Raw genomic sequence first — 24,429 nt, 5'->3', positions numbered from 1 at the left:
AAACGCTAGTCGCGCCGCTTTCTCCTTCTTTCCAAAGCGCTCGGGCAGAAGCGCCCCTGAGGCGTCTGCCTTTGCTAAGCAACCATGACATACTCTCTCCATGACGTGCCCTCTCCATGATGACCCGGAAATTTCAGCAAAGGATAAATGAATGCGGTGTAGACCAAGGGGCAAGGAACTCGACCGGAAGTTGAAGTCGGGTGGGGGCTGCCATCTTTTAGCAGAACTTCACTTGCGTTAGCATTCCCATTGACTCCCATTCATTTTGGCGTCACTTTGACAGCGAATAACTTTACATCTGAGGCGTTTAAAGACTCTGTTTGTCCATTATTTATTTCTAAAGATACACGACAATGTATAAAGCGCTCCATTACCTTCTATGTTACATTATGGCCCCGTATAAACAGTTTTTGTAAAAAATAGGCTAACGATTGCGTCATAACCACTCGGCTCTCTGTCGCATTACCGTACAGACAGGAGGAGAAGCTCGCAGGCAATTAACTTAATATGGCGTACTGGCGTTATATTTTAAAACACTATACAAAATAATTAATCAGAATACTTACTCCTGCTCACTCACGACAAAGAACTCCCCGCTCAAGCTCGCCGTCTCTGCAAGATTAACGATGGCAGTTTGCACGCACAGCTACTAGCAGATTTACATCTGTCAGACAGGTTGCTGACGTCGTCAAGCTTCGTTTGAGTCTGCGCGTCAGAAACGGAAGTGCTAAAAACGCTAAAACTGGGCTTCATTTGTCTCAATTGAGTTCCAATGGGGTCGCTGTGTCCATTTCTTTTACTGTCTATGGTGTAGACGCGCCTGGAAAAACGGGCGCATCGCACCGCGTGCGTGTCGCGACCGCGTCGCTTCCATTATGAGAGTGCATACTGCGCGCCTATATAGGAAATAACGAACTTGAGCACGCAAAAGACACGATATGTGAACGGCCCCTTAAACAGTTCAGTAGTGCAGAGTTTACAGGTTACTCTTCATTTTGAAGGCTCAAAGTAAAGTACTCCCACTTCCCGCTGAATGCTGCAGAGACGCTGTTCGGGAAGCACGTGACATAAAACGAGGCCAGCTATTGGCTATTCGCTACTTCACCTGCTGTACTGGCTGAGTAAAACCTCCGGTGGCTCATTACTGCCACACTTTGGTCACCGCAGATTTGAAATATGCACGAAATGAGCCGCTTATGGCAAATAAAATTTATTTAGCGACGAATCGATTACTAAATTAGTTGACAACTATTTTAATAATCGATTTTAATCGATTAAATCGATTCGTTGTTTCAGCTCTAATGTGATGTATACAGAATTTGTCTTCTTTCCTTATTTGATTGGGCGGGCCAGCTATCAATCTTATGTAGCCTCATCACTGATTTGGTGATTGTATAGTTTACACTATTTAATTATGCTGATACTATTTATCCTCAAATAAAAGTATTAATATACTTAGTGTTTTAAGTATTATTGTTATTAAAATTTGATTTTAATAAAAATATTTGTAATTATCTTAATTAATGTTTACCATGTAAAAAGTGCAAAAACTATTACTTCACTTTTGAGCAAAAACAGAAATGTTGAAAAGTGCAAGAATCCACACACGTACAAAGAGAGCAGCAGTACTTCCCAGAGGTAGACACTAGAGCTCTTAAACATGGCAAATAAAGTCTTCTGCATTTCATTTAAATATCATTAATATTTTTCTTGTAGTAGGTGTGGCATTATGGAAAGCATAATGATGACTTTGGATGAAGTTCATTAAAAGTGGACTTTCCAGCAACTACGGTCAGTAATAACGCAGACCACCGTGCCACACACAAAGACAAGTCAGTGTGAAACTCATGTCAGTGAAATAACATATAATCCAATATAAAAGACGCATAAAAATATACATTTTATCAGTATTTTACAGTCAATAAAATGGTAACAGGTTTGACTAAATTAATACATATGAACAGTATGCACTCATTATAATGTGTTGAACGCGATGCAACATTATTTCCCGTTAACACTTACAGCGGACTCTTCTTTACTTATATGATGACGCGCGTTCCCGGACTGGATGGACGTCATCGTGCGCGTTCCCCTTCTCGCGCGCTGGTTAAAAAGAAGGTAGAATGAGCAAAGGGAAACATGTGAGTGCACTGAAGAGCATGCAACAGACAACTTAGTGCAACTTTTGATCACACGCATCAACCTTTGTGCACCAACAGGATTTAACTTTTGGGAAAGGAGACATACGATTTCTGTATACCTGACCACTTTTTTTTCTTCTTATTTTCTTCTTATTATTACTATTATTATTATTATTATTATTATTATTATTATTATTATTATTACTTATTAAAATACATTATCATGTTTTTTCCACTTTAACAACATCATAACCAGCACTTGTCTTAATTTATTATTGCAATTTCTTTGCTATTATTTAATTTGTAGTTTTCATTCAAATTAGTTATTCTATAACAACTTTCTGGATGCGCGTGGGGGCTGTCATACAGCAGTCCTGATTTCTGAGCTTGGTCCGCTTTTGGTTTAATCCCTCTGAAAATGAAGCATTTGAAATTTGTGCTCTTGTTGGCCATCGCGGCCAATTTTTGGGAATGTGGTGATGCGAAATTCGGCGAGAAAGGAGAAATAAGTCCAAGGAGGAGGAGATGTTACGATGGAAGTCTGCCGAAACGCCTGAAGAAGAAGGAGAGAAACCTGTCACTGGATGGAAGCGGCGGAGAGGAGGTTTGTCACAGGCTCTATCCTCGCGTGTCCTGCTGTCCGTCCAGGAGAGCTCCGTATCAGTTACTCCATCGGAGAGATGCTCGGGTATGTTCCTGCAGCCTCAAACTGACCTAGTGATTCTCATTCGTGTTTTGTTATGGGAACGGGTCCATGCATTGGTTTTGAGATGTTTGTAACATCAGTATGTAGAGGTATAATGTTTGATCTTATAATGAACATATGGATTGGCTACATATAAGCAGTACGCGCACTGTGGGTATTGGACGTGTTTTTGCCTCAAAACAGCAAAGACACGGAGCAGTGTAATATGGTATTAAAAGTTGAACTTGTTTTAACTTGACACGGCGTTGTAAAAAAAAAAAAAAAAAAACGTGGCACTGACACTGATAAGCACAGTGAGGTCGTTCTCAATGACCAAAGAAGTCCGTCTTGCGCATGTTTACATAGAAAAACAATTAAAAACAGCTCAGACTTGGGTAAAGGACGCGTGCAGTGCAGTTCACTCGCGAGCACGAGGCGTATGAATGAAATCGCATATACTTTTCATGCTCTCCTGCAGCAATATTTTGTTTCCGAAATCTGAATCGCCCTTAAAGCTTTATTCCACCACTTAAATACTTGTATGTATAGATTAGACATTTTGCGCAACTTTTTACGCTGATGTTTTAATGACAGCATGTGCTTCTCGTAGTAATTTACATAAAACAGATGGTAAACAAATGTCTCTCGATCGGCAATGAATCGTACCTTTCTGAGGCTTTCTATAGACGTGAGAAGATTCGTCTCAATAGTTTTATCAATGAACACATTCTGTGCCGAGAAATCGCTCTTTTCTCATGTAAACAACCTCCGCAGCTCGGCATACGCGGCTGGGTGGCATCGCACGTCGGTTTGTGACAAAAAGCCATATTGCATCATTTAATTTGCTCAAGTCATGCAAATAAGAGCGAGGCTGAATGGAACAAAAAAAGAGTCGACATCTCCTCCTCCCCACTACACTGCCCACACACGGAGTCTTTTTGCTTATGGCAAAAGAATAACAACAACACCATTGTGTTTGTTAGTTTCACTAATGGGTGAAGCTGGAGAACATCATTCTCCCCCAGTCCTTGGCTCTGTCCAAGTGTTAGTTAATGCCTTTGAGTGAGTATTTGTCCTGCTCCCCAGCCCAAACTTACTTACACCAATTCCCAGAGGACCACAACGGTTTCACTAAAGCTGTTTAATACAAGCTTACAGGTTTTGTGGGGAAGTTAGCTCAGTTGTGGTTTCATTTGGGGAGGGCTGAACTGTGAATTCTGTGGATCATGTCAGGTGATTCATTCGTTAAATCATCTGTTTGTTGAATCTTATGGTTGTGGTAACTTTGATCATCAGCTGCCTTTTTCTTGCACCTCACTGAGAACTTGTGAGCCGTAGCTGCCCTCATTGTTTGTCGCTAAATTACGAGCCGTTGTTATCAAATAAATTGTTGTGTTTACATTTGTTCAGTTTAAGTGACAAATGATATTGTGTGCCATGATGCATGACCCCAATATCTGCTCAGATTTCACTATTTAAACATATAATTTCCATTATCATCTTTTTCACTCTTTCATGCCGAACAATGCTGTTTCAAAGCATCAATTGTAAACTCATATATGCCACATATTTTCACTTGCATGTTTCTACAGTAGTTATGTATGGCTTTTAAAAGGCTTTAATGTAGACCGTGGTGTGATTTAAAGCGGTTTTGAACAAATTTTGTCATTTTTTGGAAAACGCACACACACACAAAAAGAAAAAAACAAAGGTCCTCTTGTTGCTGGTGAGGGTGATGGCAACACTGGAGCCTATCCCAGCAACATATGGGTAGAATACATGGTTGAGAGCACACAAATGCTTCTCTCCGTGGACCATGTGCCAGTCCATGGCTCACAAAATGAATGGACATTTTAAAGGAAGAGAGTAGCCACTCACAGACCAGGTTAACACACCAAACAAGACCGAGAGTGAAGAGAGCTTGAAAATTCATGTTCCAAACTCTCTGGTTCATATGAAGGTGTCAATACATTTTCAACCGCAAAGATGGTTTTGATTCAGCTGAAAGAATCTGGAGAATCAAAATCAAGGAAATCTGTAAAAATGGTTTACTACGCAGTGTAGTGGGCCTGGAAGGAGGTGAGCCGTCGTATGTTGTCTGCTGGGTGTGCTGGCCTAATTGACTTGGACAGACTGCTAATTTGTTGATACCAGCACGGGAATGATGTGCCCGTCTATCTATGAATTGGTGTTTACACACAGACCTCACACAGAGAGAGGGAGGTTTACCAGACCGCTGCGGCACAGGCGCATGTCTGGGGAAGGGAGCAGATTACATTGTTGTTTTATTATAGCTAATTTGTTACACAAATAAGCCTGCTCTCTGCTTTTCGGCCTTAATCTACTGTTTACTTTTGTTTGGTGACTTAAGAAACATTTTGAGTATCCTCATTTTGGTCCGTTCACTCCAGCATGGGTTCAGATGCCATGCGAGGTGCAATTTTGGCTTAGCTGTTTGTGAGCTCTAATAAACAAATCAGGAGAAATCAAGTCCACATGGATGTGTGGCTTTGTCAAGAGAGATGTTTAGAGAGCGAATAGCATCCAATTAATGAGAAAACATTCCAAAAATGTGTCAAACCACCTAGTTTGACTTTTCTTTTATTATATATACAATGTACAATTGTTATATAGAAACAGCTTTGTAGCATGAGTAAAATTTGGATTAGCCATTCAATTAGAACAGTTCTAACCTTTGCTGGTTGTTTTTCTCTCCTTAGATCTTCTCAACCAATAACACAGAGTGTTCTAGACTGCTGGAGGAGATTAAGTGTGCCCATTGCTCACCACATGCCCAGATGCTCTTCCACTCGCCCAAACTTGAAAAAACACCACACAGAGAACAAGATCTACCCCGCTTATGTCACGACTACTGCCAGGAGTTCTACTACACCTGCCGGGGACACATACCAGGTAACACACAAGACCAATGCAAGAGTTTTGCATAAAGAACATTAGTAACTTCATTATGAACATTCCTCTTCTGACACATGTATTGCAATTATTCTAAGTCCGGGTGAACAAATTACTTCAGATTAGTGCATCAGATTGTAAAGTTGCATAGTGGGAGAAAACAACATATCTGTTGCAGCTCTATCATGGCAAAATTATTTGAAACTTAGGAATTCATTCAACTGATGTTCAAGAAATGCCGTTCAGAAGCCACTTGTTGTGTTTTTTTTTCCCGTTCTTATTTTTAATTAATTTATTTATTTAAATCTTTGCAAGATATTAGAAAAGGCCTTAAATTATTGGTTTTATAGTATATATAGTATACTATATATTATATTTAAAATAAACAATATAACACCCCAAACAAGGCTCTAAAATCTGTAACTGTAAATTAATGATTTTATGACTTGTTTCTTCCCTTTGGTCCTTTGGCAAGCATCTTATTTTACGTCAGAACAGCCTGCCAAGATGTGTTTGGCGTTTATGTACGTCTGTCTCTGGATATGTGTTTGTGTGTGTGTGTGTGTGTGTGTGTGTGTGTGTGTGTGTGTGTGTGTGTGTGTGCACGGTCTGACTACGGTCTAGACGTGACTGACACTCAAACCTCACACAACACACACACAGTATACAGCGGAAAATGAAGCCTGTTCAAGGCAATGCTCACATAATCAGTTTGTTGTTCTTGGTGGCAGCCTACGTTCAATGAAAAGACAAACATTAAAGCCTCTGAAACATAAGGGGGGGAAACAGATGGCACTGGGGAGGAGTCTGAAGTCCTGAAAAGCTCTAAGCCATCATGAGGTTTGTATTTTCTGCCAAACATGAATGACATCAGGAGCAAACATCCAATAGCTGCTCTATGGTGTTGCAACATTTGCTGCATGATGCATTCCATCAGATGGAATGCAAAAGCTGGCCTCCAGACCATACCTTCTTCCTATCAGTGCAGCCACAGATTAGATGGGGACCGATATGCAAACAGAGAGCAAACGCAAGCCACACGCACATATGCACCCGCGGAAATGTGAATAGACAAACAAAAATGAGACATGTATACATACAGTTTACCTTTCAGTTTTCCTCTACAAAACAGATAAATAAGGGTGTGCTGTCTGTTGCGATTCTTTGTAGCGGGAGTAAGCTCATGGGAAATAGAGAGAGAAAACATGGTAAAGACTCTGAGAACAGGAGCTGGGGCCAAAAGACTCTACCCCACCTCCCCCCCCCTCCCAAATCAGCATATGTGGTGACGAATGACACATTTATTTTTCTACAAAAGGTTGTGTATATGTAAAACTGCTGAAGTGTATCAAGATGTCAAGTACTTTGGGTGGCCACCCAGGTTGCTTTGGAAGATAACCAGATGGAAGTATAACTATAGTGCTGAGGATGTAGAGTCTCTTTCTGTCTGTCATGTTTTTTTTTTTGTTTTGTTTTTTTTTGTAGGCCAGTACAATAAAACTAGAGAATATTGTGAAGGGGGTGAGACTGTAGTTGAGGCCACACAGTGTTTTCGCCATGTTTAGGGAAGTCATAAATTTATCAAATTAGGCAGTCCTTTCAGTTTGTGTTTCATTTCTAGCCATATTTTTTAACCATGTTTTTAAGACAGTGATTGCAGATTGGTTTTCAACAGTAATAAAAGTCTCTTCATATTTTCATGGTGTTTACAGTCCCCTGAGATTAACCCTCTGGGGACGGATTGGGCGGTACCGCCCAAAATGGCATACTTTTACAAATGTGTAGTTATCTCAAAAACTATTAATGCTAGAGAGATGCGTTTTTTTTTGCCGTCTTCCTCAGATTCCGCTGAAAACAGCGGTGTCCAGTTTGTTTATTAAACACTTCCCTTATTGCGCAATACCACTGCGTAAACAGACCAATGAAAACGATTGTGCTAGGCAGATTCAACACACAACAGCCAATGGAAAAATTTCCGCTAGGAGGAGTCTTTTTCTAACCCAATCAGAGGAAGGTTATGTCTTCTAGTCATTCAGAGGACTGTGTAGCTCTGCTGTAGCCTTGTAAAAGCTGGCTGGACTATAGTAAAAGACATGTAATCAATAAGCATTCAGAGAATCAGCATCAGGGTGGAGAAAGCAGAAAGCGATCTGAGTATTAGCGAGCACAAAGAGCTAAATTCGAGCGATCCGAGAATCAGCATCACGTGGAGAAAGCAGAAAGCGATCGGAGTGTTAGCGAGCACAAAGAGATAAATTCGAGAGAGATACAGCATTATTACAGCATTGTTTTATCAAAATGGCAAGCAGTAAAAGATCTACGGCAGAACAAGCTCTGGAACAATTACTGAAAAGGCCTTCTGGAACAATTACTGAAAAGGCCTGGAGAGGCCTTTCTTTGCTCACTGGCATGCCTAGGACTGTTTTTATAAAATAGTTATTTTTTTTGTTTTGTTTAAGTTATTTAATTGTTCTTTACACATTTGATTAAACAATAACACATTTCTGTCAAGCAAAGAGTTAGAAAAAATATATTTTCTTTGTTCAAAAACTGTTCTATATTGTGTTTTTCAGTAATAAATGACAAAAATCTAATTTTCGTTTTTGAAATTCTCTAGTTTATTGTAAAATGTTTCACTCATACATCCTTTATATAAACATATTGCATGCATGCTTATGGTAGCTTAGGGTCTTCTGAATCCATAGATACCAAACACAGGGTGTTCCATCTCCTTTACATATGATTTATAAGCCCAAATATAAAAATAGAGAAAACAGACCAAAAAGGGCTTAGTCCCAAAAATAAAAAAACGTCTAGGACTGTTTGTAAATAAAGTTAATTATTTAATTGTTCTTTACACATTTGATTGAACATTAACCCATTTCTGTCAAGCAAAGAGTTTGAAAAATATATTTTTGGGTCAAAAACTTTTAACTATTGTTGTGTGAGGTAGGATTTTCAGTAATAAATGACAAAAATCTCATTTTCGTCTTTGAAATTCTCTAGTTTATTGTACAATTTTTCACTCATACTTCCTTTATAGACATATTGCATGCATGCTTATGGTAGCTTAGGGTCTTCTGAATCCATTGATACCAAATACATGGTGGTCCATCCTCATTACATATGGTTTATAAGCCGAAATGTAAAAATAGAGAAAACGGACCAAAAATGGCTTAGTCCCCTAAGGGTTAAAAACACTTTAGTTCCAATGTATTAATTTTACAGTTGTTGTCTGTTCAGTGTGTTGATCTTACTTGATTAGGTAAAGATTAAACATTGAATTGGTTTTGTTAAATAAGGTTTGGTTTAATTTAAAAAAAAAGCTTAACACATCTAAAATATTCAGTAATTCTAAAGCATAACTGAAAAAAATAATACTAATAATCTAATCAAATGATAGGTTGGAATGTTAAGACTCCACATGTTTTAGATATTGCCACCAAAAAATAAATAAATAAATAAATAAAATAAAAACGTTTTGAGAGTGTATATTCATACCCCATATCAGCAGACACTTTTTTGATCCCCATGACCTCATTGATATAATGAACATAAATAGGTTTCCACACTCTTGAAAAGAAAATATTATAAAAAAATTTTTTTTTAATATATATATATTTTTAGTGAACAGTTCTACTGTTCCAAAATAACTTTAGTGTTACTGTTAAGTGTTAAGAACATTTTAATAATCAGTTTTAATAATCCGAAGAGCAAGGAAACATCAGTGCATTGATTTTAAAGATTCTTCAAGGAACCATAAATGTAAAAAATAACCTTTATTTTTTTTATGTCATAAAAAAAACAAGAAAATATCAGGTTATTTTAAAATGTTGTTCTCTAAGCCTTAGATAAGTCATAGAAATGTTATGGGCTTTATAAATAATGATTTTATAGTGTATAATATATTTTTCAACAATATTAAATTTTCTCTTTATTTTGAATTATTCTTTTGAATCAGAATTGGTGGAACTTATTCATACATTAGTCTGAATGATTCATTAGTAAAAAGGTCTGAATGAAAATGTTTTTCCATCGATATGGAATATGCACATGGAAAGGATATGGAAAAGTTAAAATTGTGGGAACTGCATATACATTCTGACCTCTCAGCTACTATTGACAACAGCTCCCAGACCCTTACCGATCACAACAGCAGGCCCAAGATAACCACTGCGGTTTGTGTGTGGGTGGCATGGCAGTGTGAGTGGAGGTGGGTGGGGTGTGTGTTTGATCTCACTGTTGTGTTTAGATGTTTAGGGATATCCTATCACCTCTGTTGTTGGTGCTGTTGCTTCCTTCCCACATGCAGCCCCCTTCCTCATGTGGCATGGGGGGCTAACTGGAGATGAAAGGAAAGAGAGGAGTGTGTTTGTGTTTCTATCACTGCTGTATTTGCTCTACTCCTCCCCATGAGAGGGTTTAGCTAAGGTGGTAACCATATCAGTGAGGTTTTAAGGTCACAGGGGCTGCCAAACCGAGTCCTGTTCGCTCTCCTTGTTGTCGTGCTGCTCATTCAGCCAAAAGGAAGTCAATTCCTAGAAAGCGATGGTGATTTAATTGTCACATACTTCATTTTCAAAATTTTCGATGTGCATTCCTCAACTCTAGATGCCTGAATTATGGTGAGTTTACTTTGGCCTCTATTGGAGAAATAAATTTAGGGTATTTTCCATGAAAATAAGCAAGCTAAAGTAATCTCTTAAATATAATCAATCAGTTTGGGTGTGTATTTAGCACATTGGACCGGAATGTTTCTGCTGAAAGATAGAAATGCGAAGGAGATAAAGACTGAGCGTTTGGCATTTGTGGGTTTAATTAAACTCACAAACTTTCCACATACAGACCACACATGTCTGAAGTGGTTTGTAATGTCTCACTGGGGTTCAACCATGAAGTGTGTATCATTGTGGCACTGTTAAATATGACTGGTTTTAACAAATCGTTAAAGGTCTGGACCGATATGAATGAACATTACTTGCACTTATCAGATATGAGAGGCAAAAACAAATGTCTTGATTTGATACTCAGTACTTCATAAATGCAAAAAAAAAAAACAACAACAACAAAAAAAACACGGCCACACAATAAGCCATCTGATGGCTGAGGATACTGATACTCGAGTACAGCTTTGACTATGGGGGATATAGTTGGTTTCGGAGGTAATTTCATCATCCATGGACCCTGTGTGGTGTCTATCTCAGGCTGAGACCAGTTGTCTGTATGTCTGTGTTTTTTAGAACTGTTCCAAGCCGACGTGGATGAGTTCTGCCAGTACTATGGAAGGATGGACGGAGGCCTGTGCTTTCCAGATTTTCACAGAAAGCAACTGCGCAGAGATTCCAACTACCTGTTAGATGAAAAAATAGATGTGATTAACAGGTATATTTAATTCAGTTACACACACACATTTTTTTTTTTTTTACCTAAAAAATAAATAAATCTGTCAATATCTTTTTACTCATGTCATCACAAATACAAAAGATGTATTTTTGCCATACATGTGACCCTCGACCACAAAACCAGTATTAAGTATTTTGATTAATAACATGAATAGATAAGAATTCATTTGGACAACTTTGAAGGCATTTTTCTCAGAATTTAGAATTTTTTGCTCTCTCAGATTACAGATATTCAAATAGTTGTATCTCAGCCAATTATTGTCTGATCCTTATAAACCATCTTTTGAAAAATTTACACTTTAGACTGGTTTTGTGGTCCAGGGTCACATACAGTATATGGTATGGTCTGCTCAGTCATATTACAAAAAGTCAGTATTCACAAAAATCTTGACAACTGTACTAGCTTTCCTTGGCACTTTAATTAGTGTATATAAGATGAGTAACAATGTCTGATTTCTGAACTAATTATTATTTTGAGTCAGATCTGTTCGATAAATTGGTTGATCTAAAAAACCAGTCTGAATGATTCATAAATAGTCCTAAATTATTCTAATTGGTTCCACGGTTCAGCTCAGACTTCTGTTGAAACAGCCAATGGCAAGGAAGATTATTAGTGAATAACGGCCTAGTGTGACACAAATTGTACTGTATAACTTCAGAAGACTTGGAAGTGAACAAGTTTTATGTACTACATTAAAGATACTTTTGCATCTTTTTTGATACTTAAAAGTTCCAGTTTTCATTCATTGTAACTGTATGGAAAAAAGGGTGAGCTATTCCCTGTGATGACATCTGCGTGTAACATCGTTCTTCATCAGGCATGAGAGAAGCTTTCTTATCGTCATCTAATGTCCCATGGCCCAGTATGACTGGCCAGCTTTGACTACTAGGGGCAACCTCAACCTCAACAAGGTCACTAGAGACAAGACACGCCTGACTAACCTTCCTTGTCACAACATTCCAGCATGTACTCGTTGACTGGTCCATTGCCCCCTTTTCCAAGCCAGAGCTTTGTGTCCGCAATGAGTTTAGCCAGCTTTATGAACACAAAGAAAGTGCTTATGCTGCAGGAACTCTGAGCTGTTGGTGACAGCTAGAGGGCTTTGAGCATTTGTGACAGGAAGTAATAAGGGATGTCATTTGGGGCTGGCTCTGATAGAACTTAGCTCATAGCTGAATATCCTGTTAATTGTAACCTCAAATTAGTGTTAGGAAAAGACTTAAGTATTCACCTTTCACAACTTACAATGATGGATTCATATGTGTTTTGACAAGTCGGCTGCCTCCCCCCAATTATTATCATCACCCCGTCCCTTAATCACTGCCCTTCACCAGGCTCCCGACAGGAGTGGGTGCATGAGATAGGAGGGGTGCTAAAATAGCCAGGGCTGGCGGCGTGTGATGAGGCATGCCTGAACCGAATGGAGCCTCATCCTTGTGGGTCCAGGAAGGGTGCGTAGAGGGACTACTGTTCCGCCAGCGCCGTGAGCTGCAGGACCCGCTATCCGGACGAGAACCGCACCCGTTATACCGCTGACAGGCCAGGATGCCAGACCAATTATGCCCTGAATGCACCATGGGCCAAGGAGGACGAAGCTGCTCAGAAGAAGACGCCACCCCTCAAATGGCCAAACCACGTAGAAGTCAGGCAGCTGTACGCGCTCCCCTCTTGGTCCCGGAGCACGTACAGCTGCCTGACTTTAACGTGGTTTGGCCATTTGTCCACACTGAAACCAAATATTTTTTACAAACTCCTGCCAGGGCGATGATTTTCAAAAACTCTGGTTGCATGGTTATTGTATAGACAGTATCGTATAAACATAGTTTTTGCCATTTTATGTCAGAGCCTGTGCTGTTATCTCTGCCTACTTGAAACGTTTTCAGGCTTTTGATTGGTCAACATGGCTTTACGGTTGAGATTATATCACCACCTGCTGGTCTGGCTTGCTCTTGACAGTGCATCATAGCGTGCATTTGCAATTTCATGTGGACAGATTTTTTTTTTTTTGTCATTGTAAATGATCGTCCTAATTCTTCATCGGACCTCCCATTGCGAAAGGTCAGTAAAGCAGTATATCTGATCAGGCACAGTCACTGCAAGCACATCAGACTGACGTTATTCTCCTGCTCAGGCAACCGATATCAGGCATACATTTGCTGCCAGTTCACCCCTATTACTTTTATGGAAAATCCCTCCAAGACTTCTTGTTAACAGGAGCACCCACACCGCTGATGCCCTTGTTTTATTTAAGGCATACTGTGAGTTGGCGTGTCCCCACATCAAATGTGTCTTGTGGTTAATGGAACACTTGTTTCACAGCTTGAGAGCCCCCAATGTCTGACTATGTTAAATGAACTTCTCCTGTGGCGTTTTATTCAGTCTACTCGCAAACCAGTCTGTCAAGCAGAAACGATTCTGCTTTGTTCCTTACTGTAATAAACTTGTTTATAACAATTCAACTTGTACAGTTATACTGTTTACAACAAATAATAGATATTAGGCAACTTAAAAGCCTGATTCGTAAACTAACCCATCTATTTTTCGAATCTTTCCAATCCTTTCCTACAGAAAACATAAACACAACTGCTACTGCACTCAGGAGATCCTTAGTGGTCTTCGACAGCCTGTTGGCATGGTGCATTGTGCGGATGGATCACAGCGGCTTTTTATTTTGGAGAAGGAAGGCTTTGTCCGTATCCTAACACATGACATGAAGCTCTTGAAAGAGCCTTTTCTGAACATTCATAAGCTGGTGCAAAGCAGTAGTAAGGTAAGTGATATTTAGCTCTTCCTTGTTGCAATTTTGGTATTATCGGTTGGCTAGATTGACAATGTTTTTGGTTATATGTGAATATGTTTTTCATTAAAAAAGTATTATACATTAGAAACAAATATAAAATGATGTTTAAAATCATGTGCACTTCATGTGTATGAGATTAAGATTCTATTCTCGTCAGTGATAAACTTTTTCTATTTATTTATTTATTTATTTATTTTTGTTTTAATTTTTTGTAATTTTTTAAATTTATAAAAACAATTTCTTGACAAAACATTGCCATATAATGTGAGACATTGCTGATTTCCTTCCTTATTGGTGACAGCCCGGTATTGGATACTGTTTATTCTGAGATACATGAAAAAAGTTGACTGTAAATAGAGCTGATTTTTGGAAAATTCAGTCTTTTTGCAAATACATGCTATAAATCATATAGTAAACAATGATTCATACATGTTTATTAATTTTTTTTTTTATCTCATATTGACTTCTCTAATAATTTAAAATCTAAATCTAATAATTTGTTTCATTCTGATGTGTCACATTAAAGACCAAGACAAATGCCATGTCAGCTAACGCAACTAAACCAAAAGTGAAAGTGCACCTTTTAAAATATTATACAGTGCAATTAATTTATCAGTAGATTGTTTATTCTGAATCACATCCCAGTGGATAAATACATACCTCTAATACATTCTTTCAAGTATTTTTGTTGATCATGCAAATAATGCTGAATTTTAGCTAAAACTTTTCTGCTCCTGACATTGTTGGCATATCTGCCTCTGCAAAGGAACTAGCTCCTATTTGATATTCATACAGCCTGACCTCCCACCATCAGAAAAGTCTGTCTTGCATAAATCAGGAAGCCTCGCTGAAACCTGAAAGATCTGTTGTTCATCATTTTGGTTTGGCACCTTCTTAGACGAAGCCGAGGTGGGAGAAATGAAGCACCCTAACAGAATAGAATCGTAAAGGAGCACAATAACAACTTCTATGGATTTATTTCCATTTTTCCATTCCTCCCACCACAAATCCAAATCTGAATGGAGGATGATGGAGGGTATTATTATACAAATGTATTCTGTATGTGGGCTTCTATGTGTGTGGTTTGCTTGCTGTCAACCTGACTGCCAGCAGAGGAAACCTTGTGTTTGATTGTTGAGGATCAGCGAGAAAGGCTGAAATGTTGCCAGCTGTAGCGTTTGCTTACATGCATGTCTGTCAGTAGTAGTTATGGCGTGTGTCACAACAGATGTTTATCTGCCCCTACAATAACCAAAGCATTCTGTAATTTGAGAACATTTTGTTTAGGAAGTGTCCGGAGATGTAGGAAGAGACCTGTTTTTTGACAGGAAGTTTATGTATATTGCATACCTCCCGTTGCTTCACTTATAAAAGGAGAAAGAGCAATTATGGAGTCAACATGCAACAGCCCCACAGGAAAGACCCCCAGTGTGCCTTATCATCATTAAACATAATTGGTTGTGGATAAAGCAATCATTATGACAATTAGAGTAAGCTCAAGCCCCGACAATCCCCAAGAGTGCTATTCTGTCAAGTTTAGCCGTTATCATTCTGAGTCGGCATTGTTTACTTGGAGCATCAACAGGACATGTGGCCTTTGTGGCCGTGGAAGGCCTGGAGACCCACTGGGACCCGACTTGGGCATGAAGTGGGGTGATAGTGTTTAATCATGACTTTGATTCTAATGTTCTGTATCTCCTAAAAAAGCCCAATCCCCTTACTGCCAGTTAAGCCAAACTGCTTGGAAACAATGCTCTGACTTTTTAAGGGAGTCTCCCAGAGCACCGTGGGTGTTCTCTGATGAAGCTGTATCTCTTCAGTCACTCACACACACACATTACACACACATGTGACATAATCAGCTATTCTGTGTCACTTGTGCTTCTCCAATTACTGACAGAAGTTTTGTCATTCTCATTTTTCTACTTTTTGTCCAGATGTATTAATTGTATACAAAAATGTGATCAAATAAATGCTATTAAATTTCTTAAAATATTAAATAATTTGACCTTTTTTTGATATTCATAAATGAAAAATGAATTACTTAAAAAAAATACTACAAACTATAAAGAACTCACATACATTCAAAGCGGCTGGTCTTCAAGTGCAACCAGTCTGGCTACAGTGTATTGGTTTCAACAAAGTAATAGTGCTATCAGTGGAGGTGCTTAAATAGTTAACTTCTGGTTTTCTATTTTGGGATGTCTTATAAACTAGTTACAGTGTTCCAGATGCCGAAAAAATACAGTCATACAGTGACAAGCAAAATCCTGAGGCATAAGATTTCAGCGCCCTAAAGTGTTTATCTTCTAAATTATTTGTGTAAATAGCTCTGATTCACTTCATGTTGATGCGCTAGGTACACAAGAATGGTATTGCTTTGTTGTTGTCCTTGCTAGACGTAGTGAAGAAGACATCTGCTCAAAATGTGAGCATCCAATATGAGTTCCATTGTGGTGTATCAACTAACTCAAGGGGTCCAGCTGCAAAAAATATTTCTTGCCGAAGCAAATAGATCACAGCATGTTGCGCACTCTGTCACTTGACACGCACAGCTGTTGAGCTCTTTCAGCTCAGTGAGCAGGAGGGCTCTTGACTCTGTCAGAAAATAAGTATCCTAGCTTTGACAAATGGATCTTTTACTCTCTCGTCCTTTGACTCTTTGAAAAACGTCCTCTGCTTAGCTGTCATCTCACATAGCTTCCTCTGAGTTCCTGGCCAAGGTATTGACTTTGCGAGGACCCCTGAGACAGGATGAGCACCTGTGATGGAGCCATTCAGAAGATTTGTGGGTTGCTCCAGAGAGCTGCCGCTGTAATAAGTGAATGTTATGCTACGATTCGCTCTGCTCTTTTCACCGCTTGAAAGTGAATGATCCTCACTCCAGCACTGTCACAGGAATTAATGTGTGTCAACAGGTGGAGGAGGGGGATTTTACATTTTTTCATTGTGTTGAACTAAATAAAACTCTGAATTAGTGTGAGCATTTCAGATTGACTTTAGGGTAGGCAGGTATTATTATTATTATATACATTTTTTTTTTTTTCAATCAGCTCGGATGGAATGCCTTTTTTATGTAGGATTGTCTGAGCCAATAAGGATCAAAAGGTTCTCAGAAACAATGTGCAAGCCAGGCCATGCATCAAGCCCTGGAAGGCAAGCAGCTGCTGATGGGCTGAATGGGGATTCCTGGAGGGGGGTGGTAGTGCTCCCTGTTTCTGTCTACGAATACATCTGACCCTGATGTATTCTCACATACATTATTTTCGAGAAGCTGTTACAACATAATCTTCGTACTGTCAAAGCTACAGTCAATGCACAGAATGTCAACAATAACATAGCGTAGAACCTCTGACCATGACATTTTGTAGCCACATTTCCCAGCTGAACTGTTCCTTTTGTCATCAGCATGCTGCAAGGTTACTCTGATTAAATGTTTAAGAAACGTTCTTGTGGCTGCGACAGTGGAACAGTATGTTAGCAGCGTTGCAACTAAGCAGAGGCTTGTACACACAGCCCTACACATGCTATGATTAATGGAAGGAGAATATCATGAAGTTTGTCTTCTCTTTATTAAGTTTTTAGTAGCACCCAGAGGAATGGGACTGGATAAATAAAGTTATTTTGTGCCCACTTGATGAAGGAACGATCATTAGCAAAAGCTAATATTTCAGTTAATTTTGTTCTTTGGTGGTCCCTAGCCTGAGATCATACGACTGTCTGGAATACTAAACTTGACCTGCTCCCTCTGTGTATATTTTGGGATTCAGGTCAGTGCATCAGGAGTCCAACATGTTAAGAGGGAGTTTCGGGAAAAGGAAGAACTTTTCATTCGATAAATCAGAGCGCGGATAAATGATATCAACCTGCTGTTAACTCAACCCAACCTCGTTGTGTGTTTGACTAACGTAGAACAGACATTCAAATGGTACCGCAAAGTTTTTCTTGTGATTTCACTCTTTGTGGTGTACTAAAGAGTCCTCCTGAGTGTTATTATTCATGTCCCTACAGGTCCAATCCGAATTCCTCCGGAGCATTCCAGAGATGGAGCGCTAGCACCATTCGAATTAGATTACATCAGCACAGCCCAACAGAGTTGCTCTGACCAATTTATGATCTGTATGTTTTGGCGTGTACTTTGAGCTGAACCACACCGTTAACTTGAGCAATCCACAAAAGACCTCTCTCTACTGAATTCCTGTGAGAATTCCGAAAGGAATGCCGCAGAGATGGCACAGACGGCTAATTTCATGAAAACTCTGTTTACTTCTCCGACAGCCAATATCACTAAATTGTTAGTGTATGTGCTGTAATTAAACTGGTGTTATGTTTTATCCTAATGCATTAAATCATAATCATTTTTCAGGGACTTGCCTCAGACTTGTTTGTTCATTCATTGATTCATTCATGAGGCGTGTGCTTAGCAGTCTGTTCATTCATTTCATTTGCATTACCAGAAAGAAAACAAAGTTGAAAAGATGAAAGGGAGGAAAGCCCAACATTATTACTTTCCCCAGGAAGTAAAGCGACATAGCTGCTTATTACAACGGGCTATGATGAGTGGACCACCAGAGTAGTGACAACTCATGTAGTAGCCTCCGGGATGAGAGGTTTTACCTATTACACAAGCAATTTCAGTGTTTTCTATCTTGTTGCCAAGACAGTGGGAGTGTTTTTTTTTTTTTTCTGCCCATTCTTTTTCTTGCCTCTCTCAAATTTTGCATGGGTTTAAAAATAAAAAAGAGAGAGAGGGAAGAGAATGGATGGGGCAGGGGGCTAAAGGAATCTTGGACTTTTGTGCTCTCTATGAAGTGCGAGTAAGCTAATGAATTGTTTCAGCCACTCGGCACTGCATTCACGGATATCCCCCAAAGATTACACACACAAATCACTTACACAATGGAGGCCGCAAGGAGGTCCTGGGCATCCCAGAGGAGCCTGGCCCCAAATACAAGTGCCTATAACCAAGACGGGGTTGGTGAAAAGGTGGGTGTGTGGGGTGGGGGGGGTAGGGGTTTTCTTGTAGTCAAATGTTTTATAATCGTTTGTAATGCAGTAGTCAAGGAGAGGGGAGGTAAGAAAAAAAGCAAGGGGGCAAGAGGGCATGGGGTAACTGGCCCCCATATGGAGAGAGACTGAGACGGAGAAAGACAGAAATAAAAAGGAGAGAGAGAGAGAGGGAGGGCCGGCTTTAGCTTTTTGCAGCCCAGTCCGATTGAAAAAAGGGACATAATTAACTTCTGGATTCTTTGTGTACCCCATCTGACTTTCAGGGAGGAGATGAAAGGGGCTTGCTAAGCCTTGCATTCCACCCCAATTATAAGAAAAATGGAAAGCTCTACGTCTCCTACACAACCAACCAAGAGCGCTGGGCTATAGGACCACACGACCACATTCTTCGTGTAGTCGAGTACACTGTGTCCAGGTAATGAGAAACCAGTCAAAACCTGACCTAACTTATGGGCTACTAACCAAAGCCGTAACCATCATAGACAACGGGGGGGATGTGTCCTTCCTCATATTCAGATATTGTCAATCTGTCTGCCTTGATATTCCAAAAAGCAAAACAAAAAAGGGGAAAAAAGGGACAAACCCTACACTACCCCAATGTCAATATGTGGCTACAGCAAACACTTTACACATGGACGTGTGCATGATGGTTGTATTCCATGCGGTTTTGTATAAATCATGAGAAGCCGAGCTCCTTATGAAATACTTTCACTGACAGTGATGAATGTTTTATAGAGATATGTAATCACAACATATAATTTTCACGAAGGCTGACATTCACTCTGATTGTGTTCAGTTCCCCAGCTGCAATGCAAAACACCCAGTATTAACAAAATGAGCTGAATTATACATTTTGTAATTTTCCCCTTTAATTCAATTTTGTATTTAAATGAATTAAGTAGTGTTTTATATTCTATGCTGGGATACCATGTGGCCCTACAGGATTTTTTTTTTTTTTTTTTGGTAACCCTAGTGGTTTGGAAAAGTTTTAGATTTAAATCTGTTTTAATATTTGGTTTTAGGAAAAACCCAAACCAGGTGGACACAAGGACTACTCGGGTTTTAATGGAAGTAGCTGAGCTCCACCGAAAGCATTTGGGAGGGCAGCTCCTCTTTGGCCCTGATGGGCTTCTGCACATTTTCTTAGGTGATGGCATGATCACTTTGGACGATATGGAGGAGATGGATGGTCTGAGGTAAGTATTAAATGCATGTAGCTGTAATATATCAGGCACTATTGATGAGTTAATCTATATAATAGTGATATCTAAATTGTTTCAGATATTTTCAATAGAGTGTACTTCTGCTGTAGTGATTTCACAGGATCTGTCCTTCGGGTGGATGTGGACACAGATTGGTGTAGTACTCCTTACTCTATACCCAGAAACAACCCCTATTTCAACAGCACAAATCAGCCCCCTGAAATCTTTGCCCACGGACTGCATGATCCAGGGAGGTAAGGTCAAACATTTTACCGAATTTTGAAATTTGGTAATTTGGGAGTTTGTCCTTCGTAACAGCTGGTCTATGAATTATTTCCATTATATGTTGGAATATGGATGTGGGAATTTACACCTGTACATCAGTGAGGTCAGGCAGTGACGTTTTGCGATGGGATCTGGTTTGAAGACGTCATTCCAATTCACTGGGATTTAGGTCTGGGTTTTGTGCAGGCTGGTCAAGTTCTTCTACAATGATGCAGTAAATCATTTCTTTATGGACCTCACTTTGGAAAAGGGCCCACCCAAACTGTTACCATAAGGGTGGAAGCACACAATTTCACAAGAATGTAACTATATGCCGTAGCATGAGGATTTGTCTGGAATTAAGGGATATTGCCAATCTTGGCTGTTAAAAGTAGAACTCTATGCCAACACATATACCGTATAAAAACAAAGTGTCATATAACAAATAGAAGTGTTTACACTGCTGCTGTCTTACAAAATGCATTAAAATGGTACTTTGTGTTCTAGGTGTGCAGTGGATAAGCTCCGCATGGACACCAATGGGAGTCTGCTGATCCTGTGCACAGATACTGTTGGCAAAAATACGACAACAGGCAGGATCCTACAGGTCATCAAAGGGAAAGACTATGGTATGTCTGTTAGAAGTGGCTGGTTTCTGAAAACATGATGGATTACTGTACAAGCAGAAAGGCTTTTCAACGAGCCAAATAGTTCCAACCAGGCAAACACTCAAGAAGTTCCTGTATTTTATTTCACAAAATATTAAATTATCCATCCATGTACTGGTTATGAAATAATGCTAAGATTTTATGCTGAGAACAGAATGTGTTCGATGGAATAGGGGTACTTTCAAAAAAAAAAAAAAAAAAACTATTATAAAAGAATACTATTACAACACTATAATTTCAAAACGTAAGAACATACTTTAAATATAAAAAATACTTATTTTAATCCCTGGGGAACTGCAAGTACCTATTCAAGTATATTATTTATTGCTGTCAAAGAGCGTTTATATGGTCATTTAGTACATTGTTGAAACACAAAACGACCAGCATGTCAGTCCATCTCTCAATCGTGCTAACTTCGACTCTAAATCAGTACCAGAAGTGCATTTACAGGATATATTATTTCCTATGGCTAAGTAATGGATTGGCTTTCTTGTACTCCACCTAACACTTTGGCAACAAACAAATATGGCTCTTTCCCAACCAATGCATTTAAACTCCAAAAAGATTGTCTAGCAAGTGTGCCAAATTACCCCAAACCCCAAGCCTTTTACCATGTTAAACCATCTCCATGGTGAATGACGTACTCCGTTAAATGGCATTTTATTGTTTTACTGGGCTCTGAATATAAGGTTAGAATACTTGCCATTCCCTTAGCTGCTGTAATCTTTGTAGCCATAAAAACTTACACAAATATACATAAACACTGGATAGTAATTGTAGGATTACCTCACCCTTTCCTCTTGTGTCCTTTTCCTAATCAGTTTGAGCTATAATGTGAATTTAACAGTGCTCAAACTGAACATTAATAAGGACATTTAGTGAAATGAACATAGCCCTCGATATGAGGTTTACATAGTGTTTAATAACCGTCTGGGGAATAGCTAATTAAAACCAGCCTGTGTGAAGTGCTAATGGTCTCTTGACAAATTGTGGTAAACGTGAATATCCCTTACACAAACAAAGAAAACTGATATTATGGGGATAAATTAACTTTGCGACACATGGATGGTGATTGAAGACATTTAGTTTGTAAAATGTGTGAAATTGAGTCATTTAAACAATGCGGAGGATTTCAGTTTTGAAGCTCGTATAACCAATAACTCATTAAAATAACCTAAAACTCATGTTGACTTGTTACCTTGGTCTGCTTTTATTGTATTTCTTGATGGTGAGCTGTTGGTGTGTCTGTTCACAGAAAATGAGCCATCTATGTTTGATTTGGGGTCAAATGAAGGTGCCGTCCCAGTTGGTGGATTCATCTACCGGGGATGTCAGTCAAGAAGACTTTATGGAAGTTATGTATTTGGAGACAAAAATGGGTATGCTGTGTTATTATATGATGTTATATTATAATTACCGTATTTTCCGGACTATATGTCGCACTTTTTTTTTATAGTTTGGCTGGTCCTGCGACTTATAGTCAGGTGCGACTTATTTATCAAAATTAATTTGACATGAACCGAGAGAAATTAACTAAGAGAAAACATTACCGTCTCCAGCCGCGAGAGGGCGCTCTATGCTGCTCAGTGCTCCTGTAGTCTACCCCTAATAAACATAGATCGCCCTCTCGCGGCTGTAGACGTTAATGTTTTCTCTTGGTTCTTGGTTCTAAATAAATGCAACTTATAGTCCAGTGCGACTTATGTTTTTTTCCTCGTCATGACGTATTTTTGGACTGATGTTACTTATACTCAGGTGCGACTTATAGTCCGAAAAATATGGTAATACTTATGTCAAAGTATGCAAACTCCTTAGTGTATCCCTTGAACATAGTAATGCTTCCAAAAAAAAAAAAACAGATACTGAGCTTCCGTTTCGTATTGCTCCTCATTGTAATTTTTTGATAAATGTTAAACTGCAATTGGAAACTGTCATCTTTCCTGTGTTATTGACCTTGCCAACACAAACACACTCCACACACACCCCAATGAAGAAAAAGAGCTTTTTCAGGGAAAATTGATAGCAGGTTTCTTGCCAGGTCAATGGGCCGCTGGTATAAGTTTTTCACACTTTATGCAGGTTTGTAATTCATCCTCACTATCAGCCTGCCTTTTTTGTCAACAGTGAGAGACAAACTGTAGAAAATGAACTGTTCCTGGAAATCCAAAGCAGTAAATTATGCCTGATGTTTTGTCATGTAATTTTGTATTTTGTACAAATGAAGATGTTTACTTAAGTCTGCTGGAGTTTGTGCTGGGTAGATAGAGCAAGGACTAAGGATTTTTAACCCTAGACTTTATGATTGTTACAGGAACTTCAGAATTCTGCAGAGGCTTTCAGAAGACAGGTTGTGGCAAGAGAAGCCTCTTTGTCTTGGTACTGGCAGTTCCTGTAGTTCCTCACTGGTAGGCCACATCCTGGGGTTTGGCGAAGATGAATTAGGTCAGTGAGTTCTCAAAAAACTTAATGTGTGTTCATTTCACCGCACTTTTTTGTGCTTCTTTCATAACCTTTACTTATGGTTCTATACGTTTTCTTTTGAAGACTACATTACCTAGACGGTACTTACACTATTGTTCGAATATTTTTTATTTTATTTTATTTTTATTGAAATAAATGAATGCTTTATTAAGCAAGGATGCATTAAATTGATCAAAAGTGACGGTAAAGACATTTATATAGTTAAAAAAAAAAAAAACATTTTCAAATAAATGTTGTTTTGAATACCATTCATCAAAGAGTCCTAAAAAAAAGTATAATTGTTTCCACAAAAATAAGGATCGATAATAATAAGAAAAGTTTTTTTCAAACACAAGATCATCATATTAGAATGATTTCTAAAGACAGTGGAGTACACATTTAAAAAAAAAAAAATGAAAATATAAAACTGTTATTTTAAAAATATTATGTGTAATATGATGTAATAATATTTCACAATATTTCTGATTTAACTTATTCAAATAAGTGGTGTGCTCGTGCTTGGTATGCATAAACATTTGAAAAGTAGTGTACGTACAGACATTTCACAAAATTTAAAAAATAAATAAATAAATAAAACAAAGGATTTGTTTCATTTAGACAGTCTAATGAAGCAATCGTTTTACATTAGAATGTAGTCACAGGAAGAAAAAAAAAATGGCTCCTGAATCCAAGAGTCATTAGAATGATACAGAACAGAAAGAAAACCAATCCTTTGTCCTACCTCCCATTTTCAAATACCTTTCCTCCAAGGAACATGCTGCTATGACACAGCACTCCTTTAGTTTCCTGAAAGATTACTTCCTCTTCTTTTGCTGCTAACAGACAGTACAATTGGAAGTCAAAGGTCAGCACAATCTGTCAG

General features: G+C 38.7%; 1 protein-coding gene across 2 annotated transcripts in view; it reads left to right on the top strand.

Moving 5' to 3' along the window:
* Positions 1–2,101: 2,101 nt before the first annotated feature.
* Positions 2,102–24,429, top strand: part of LOC113114232 (hedgehog-interacting protein-like) — a 34,396-nt gene continuing 12,068 nt past the window's right edge. Inside the window, exons 1-10 of one of the 2 annotated variants that reach the window (XM_026281077.1) lie at positions 2,102–2,745; positions 5,547–5,739; positions 10,980–11,121; positions 13,711–13,912; positions 19,216–19,367; positions 19,975–20,148; positions 20,265–20,408; positions 20,926–21,047; positions 22,342–22,465; positions 23,398–23,528. In XM_026281077.1, coding sequence (XP_026136862.1) covers positions 2,560–2,745; positions 5,547–5,739; positions 10,980–11,121; positions 13,711–13,912; positions 19,216–19,367; positions 19,975–20,148; positions 20,265–20,408; positions 20,926–21,047; positions 22,342–22,465; positions 23,398–23,528 — 1,570 coding nt within the window. In that variant the 5' untranslated portion in view covers positions 2,102–2,559. Of the gene's footprint in view, positions 2,830–5,546; positions 5,740–10,979; positions 11,122–13,710; positions 13,913–19,215; positions 19,368–19,974; positions 20,149–20,264; positions 20,409–20,925; positions 21,048–22,341; positions 22,466–23,397; positions 23,529–24,429 lie in introns of both variants that reach the window. The other variant, XM_026281076.1, reaches the window with a different exon arrangement.

The sequence above is a fragment of the Carassius auratus genome, chromosome 14, assembly GCF_003368295.1.
Source record: "Carassius auratus strain Wakin chromosome 14, ASM336829v1, whole genome shotgun sequence".
Taxonomy (NCBI): Eukaryota; Metazoa; Chordata; class Actinopteri; order Cypriniformes; family Cyprinidae; genus Carassius; species Carassius auratus.
The sequence above is the reverse complement of the archived record's forward strand: the minus strand, read 5'-3'. Positions and strand labels throughout refer to the sequence as shown.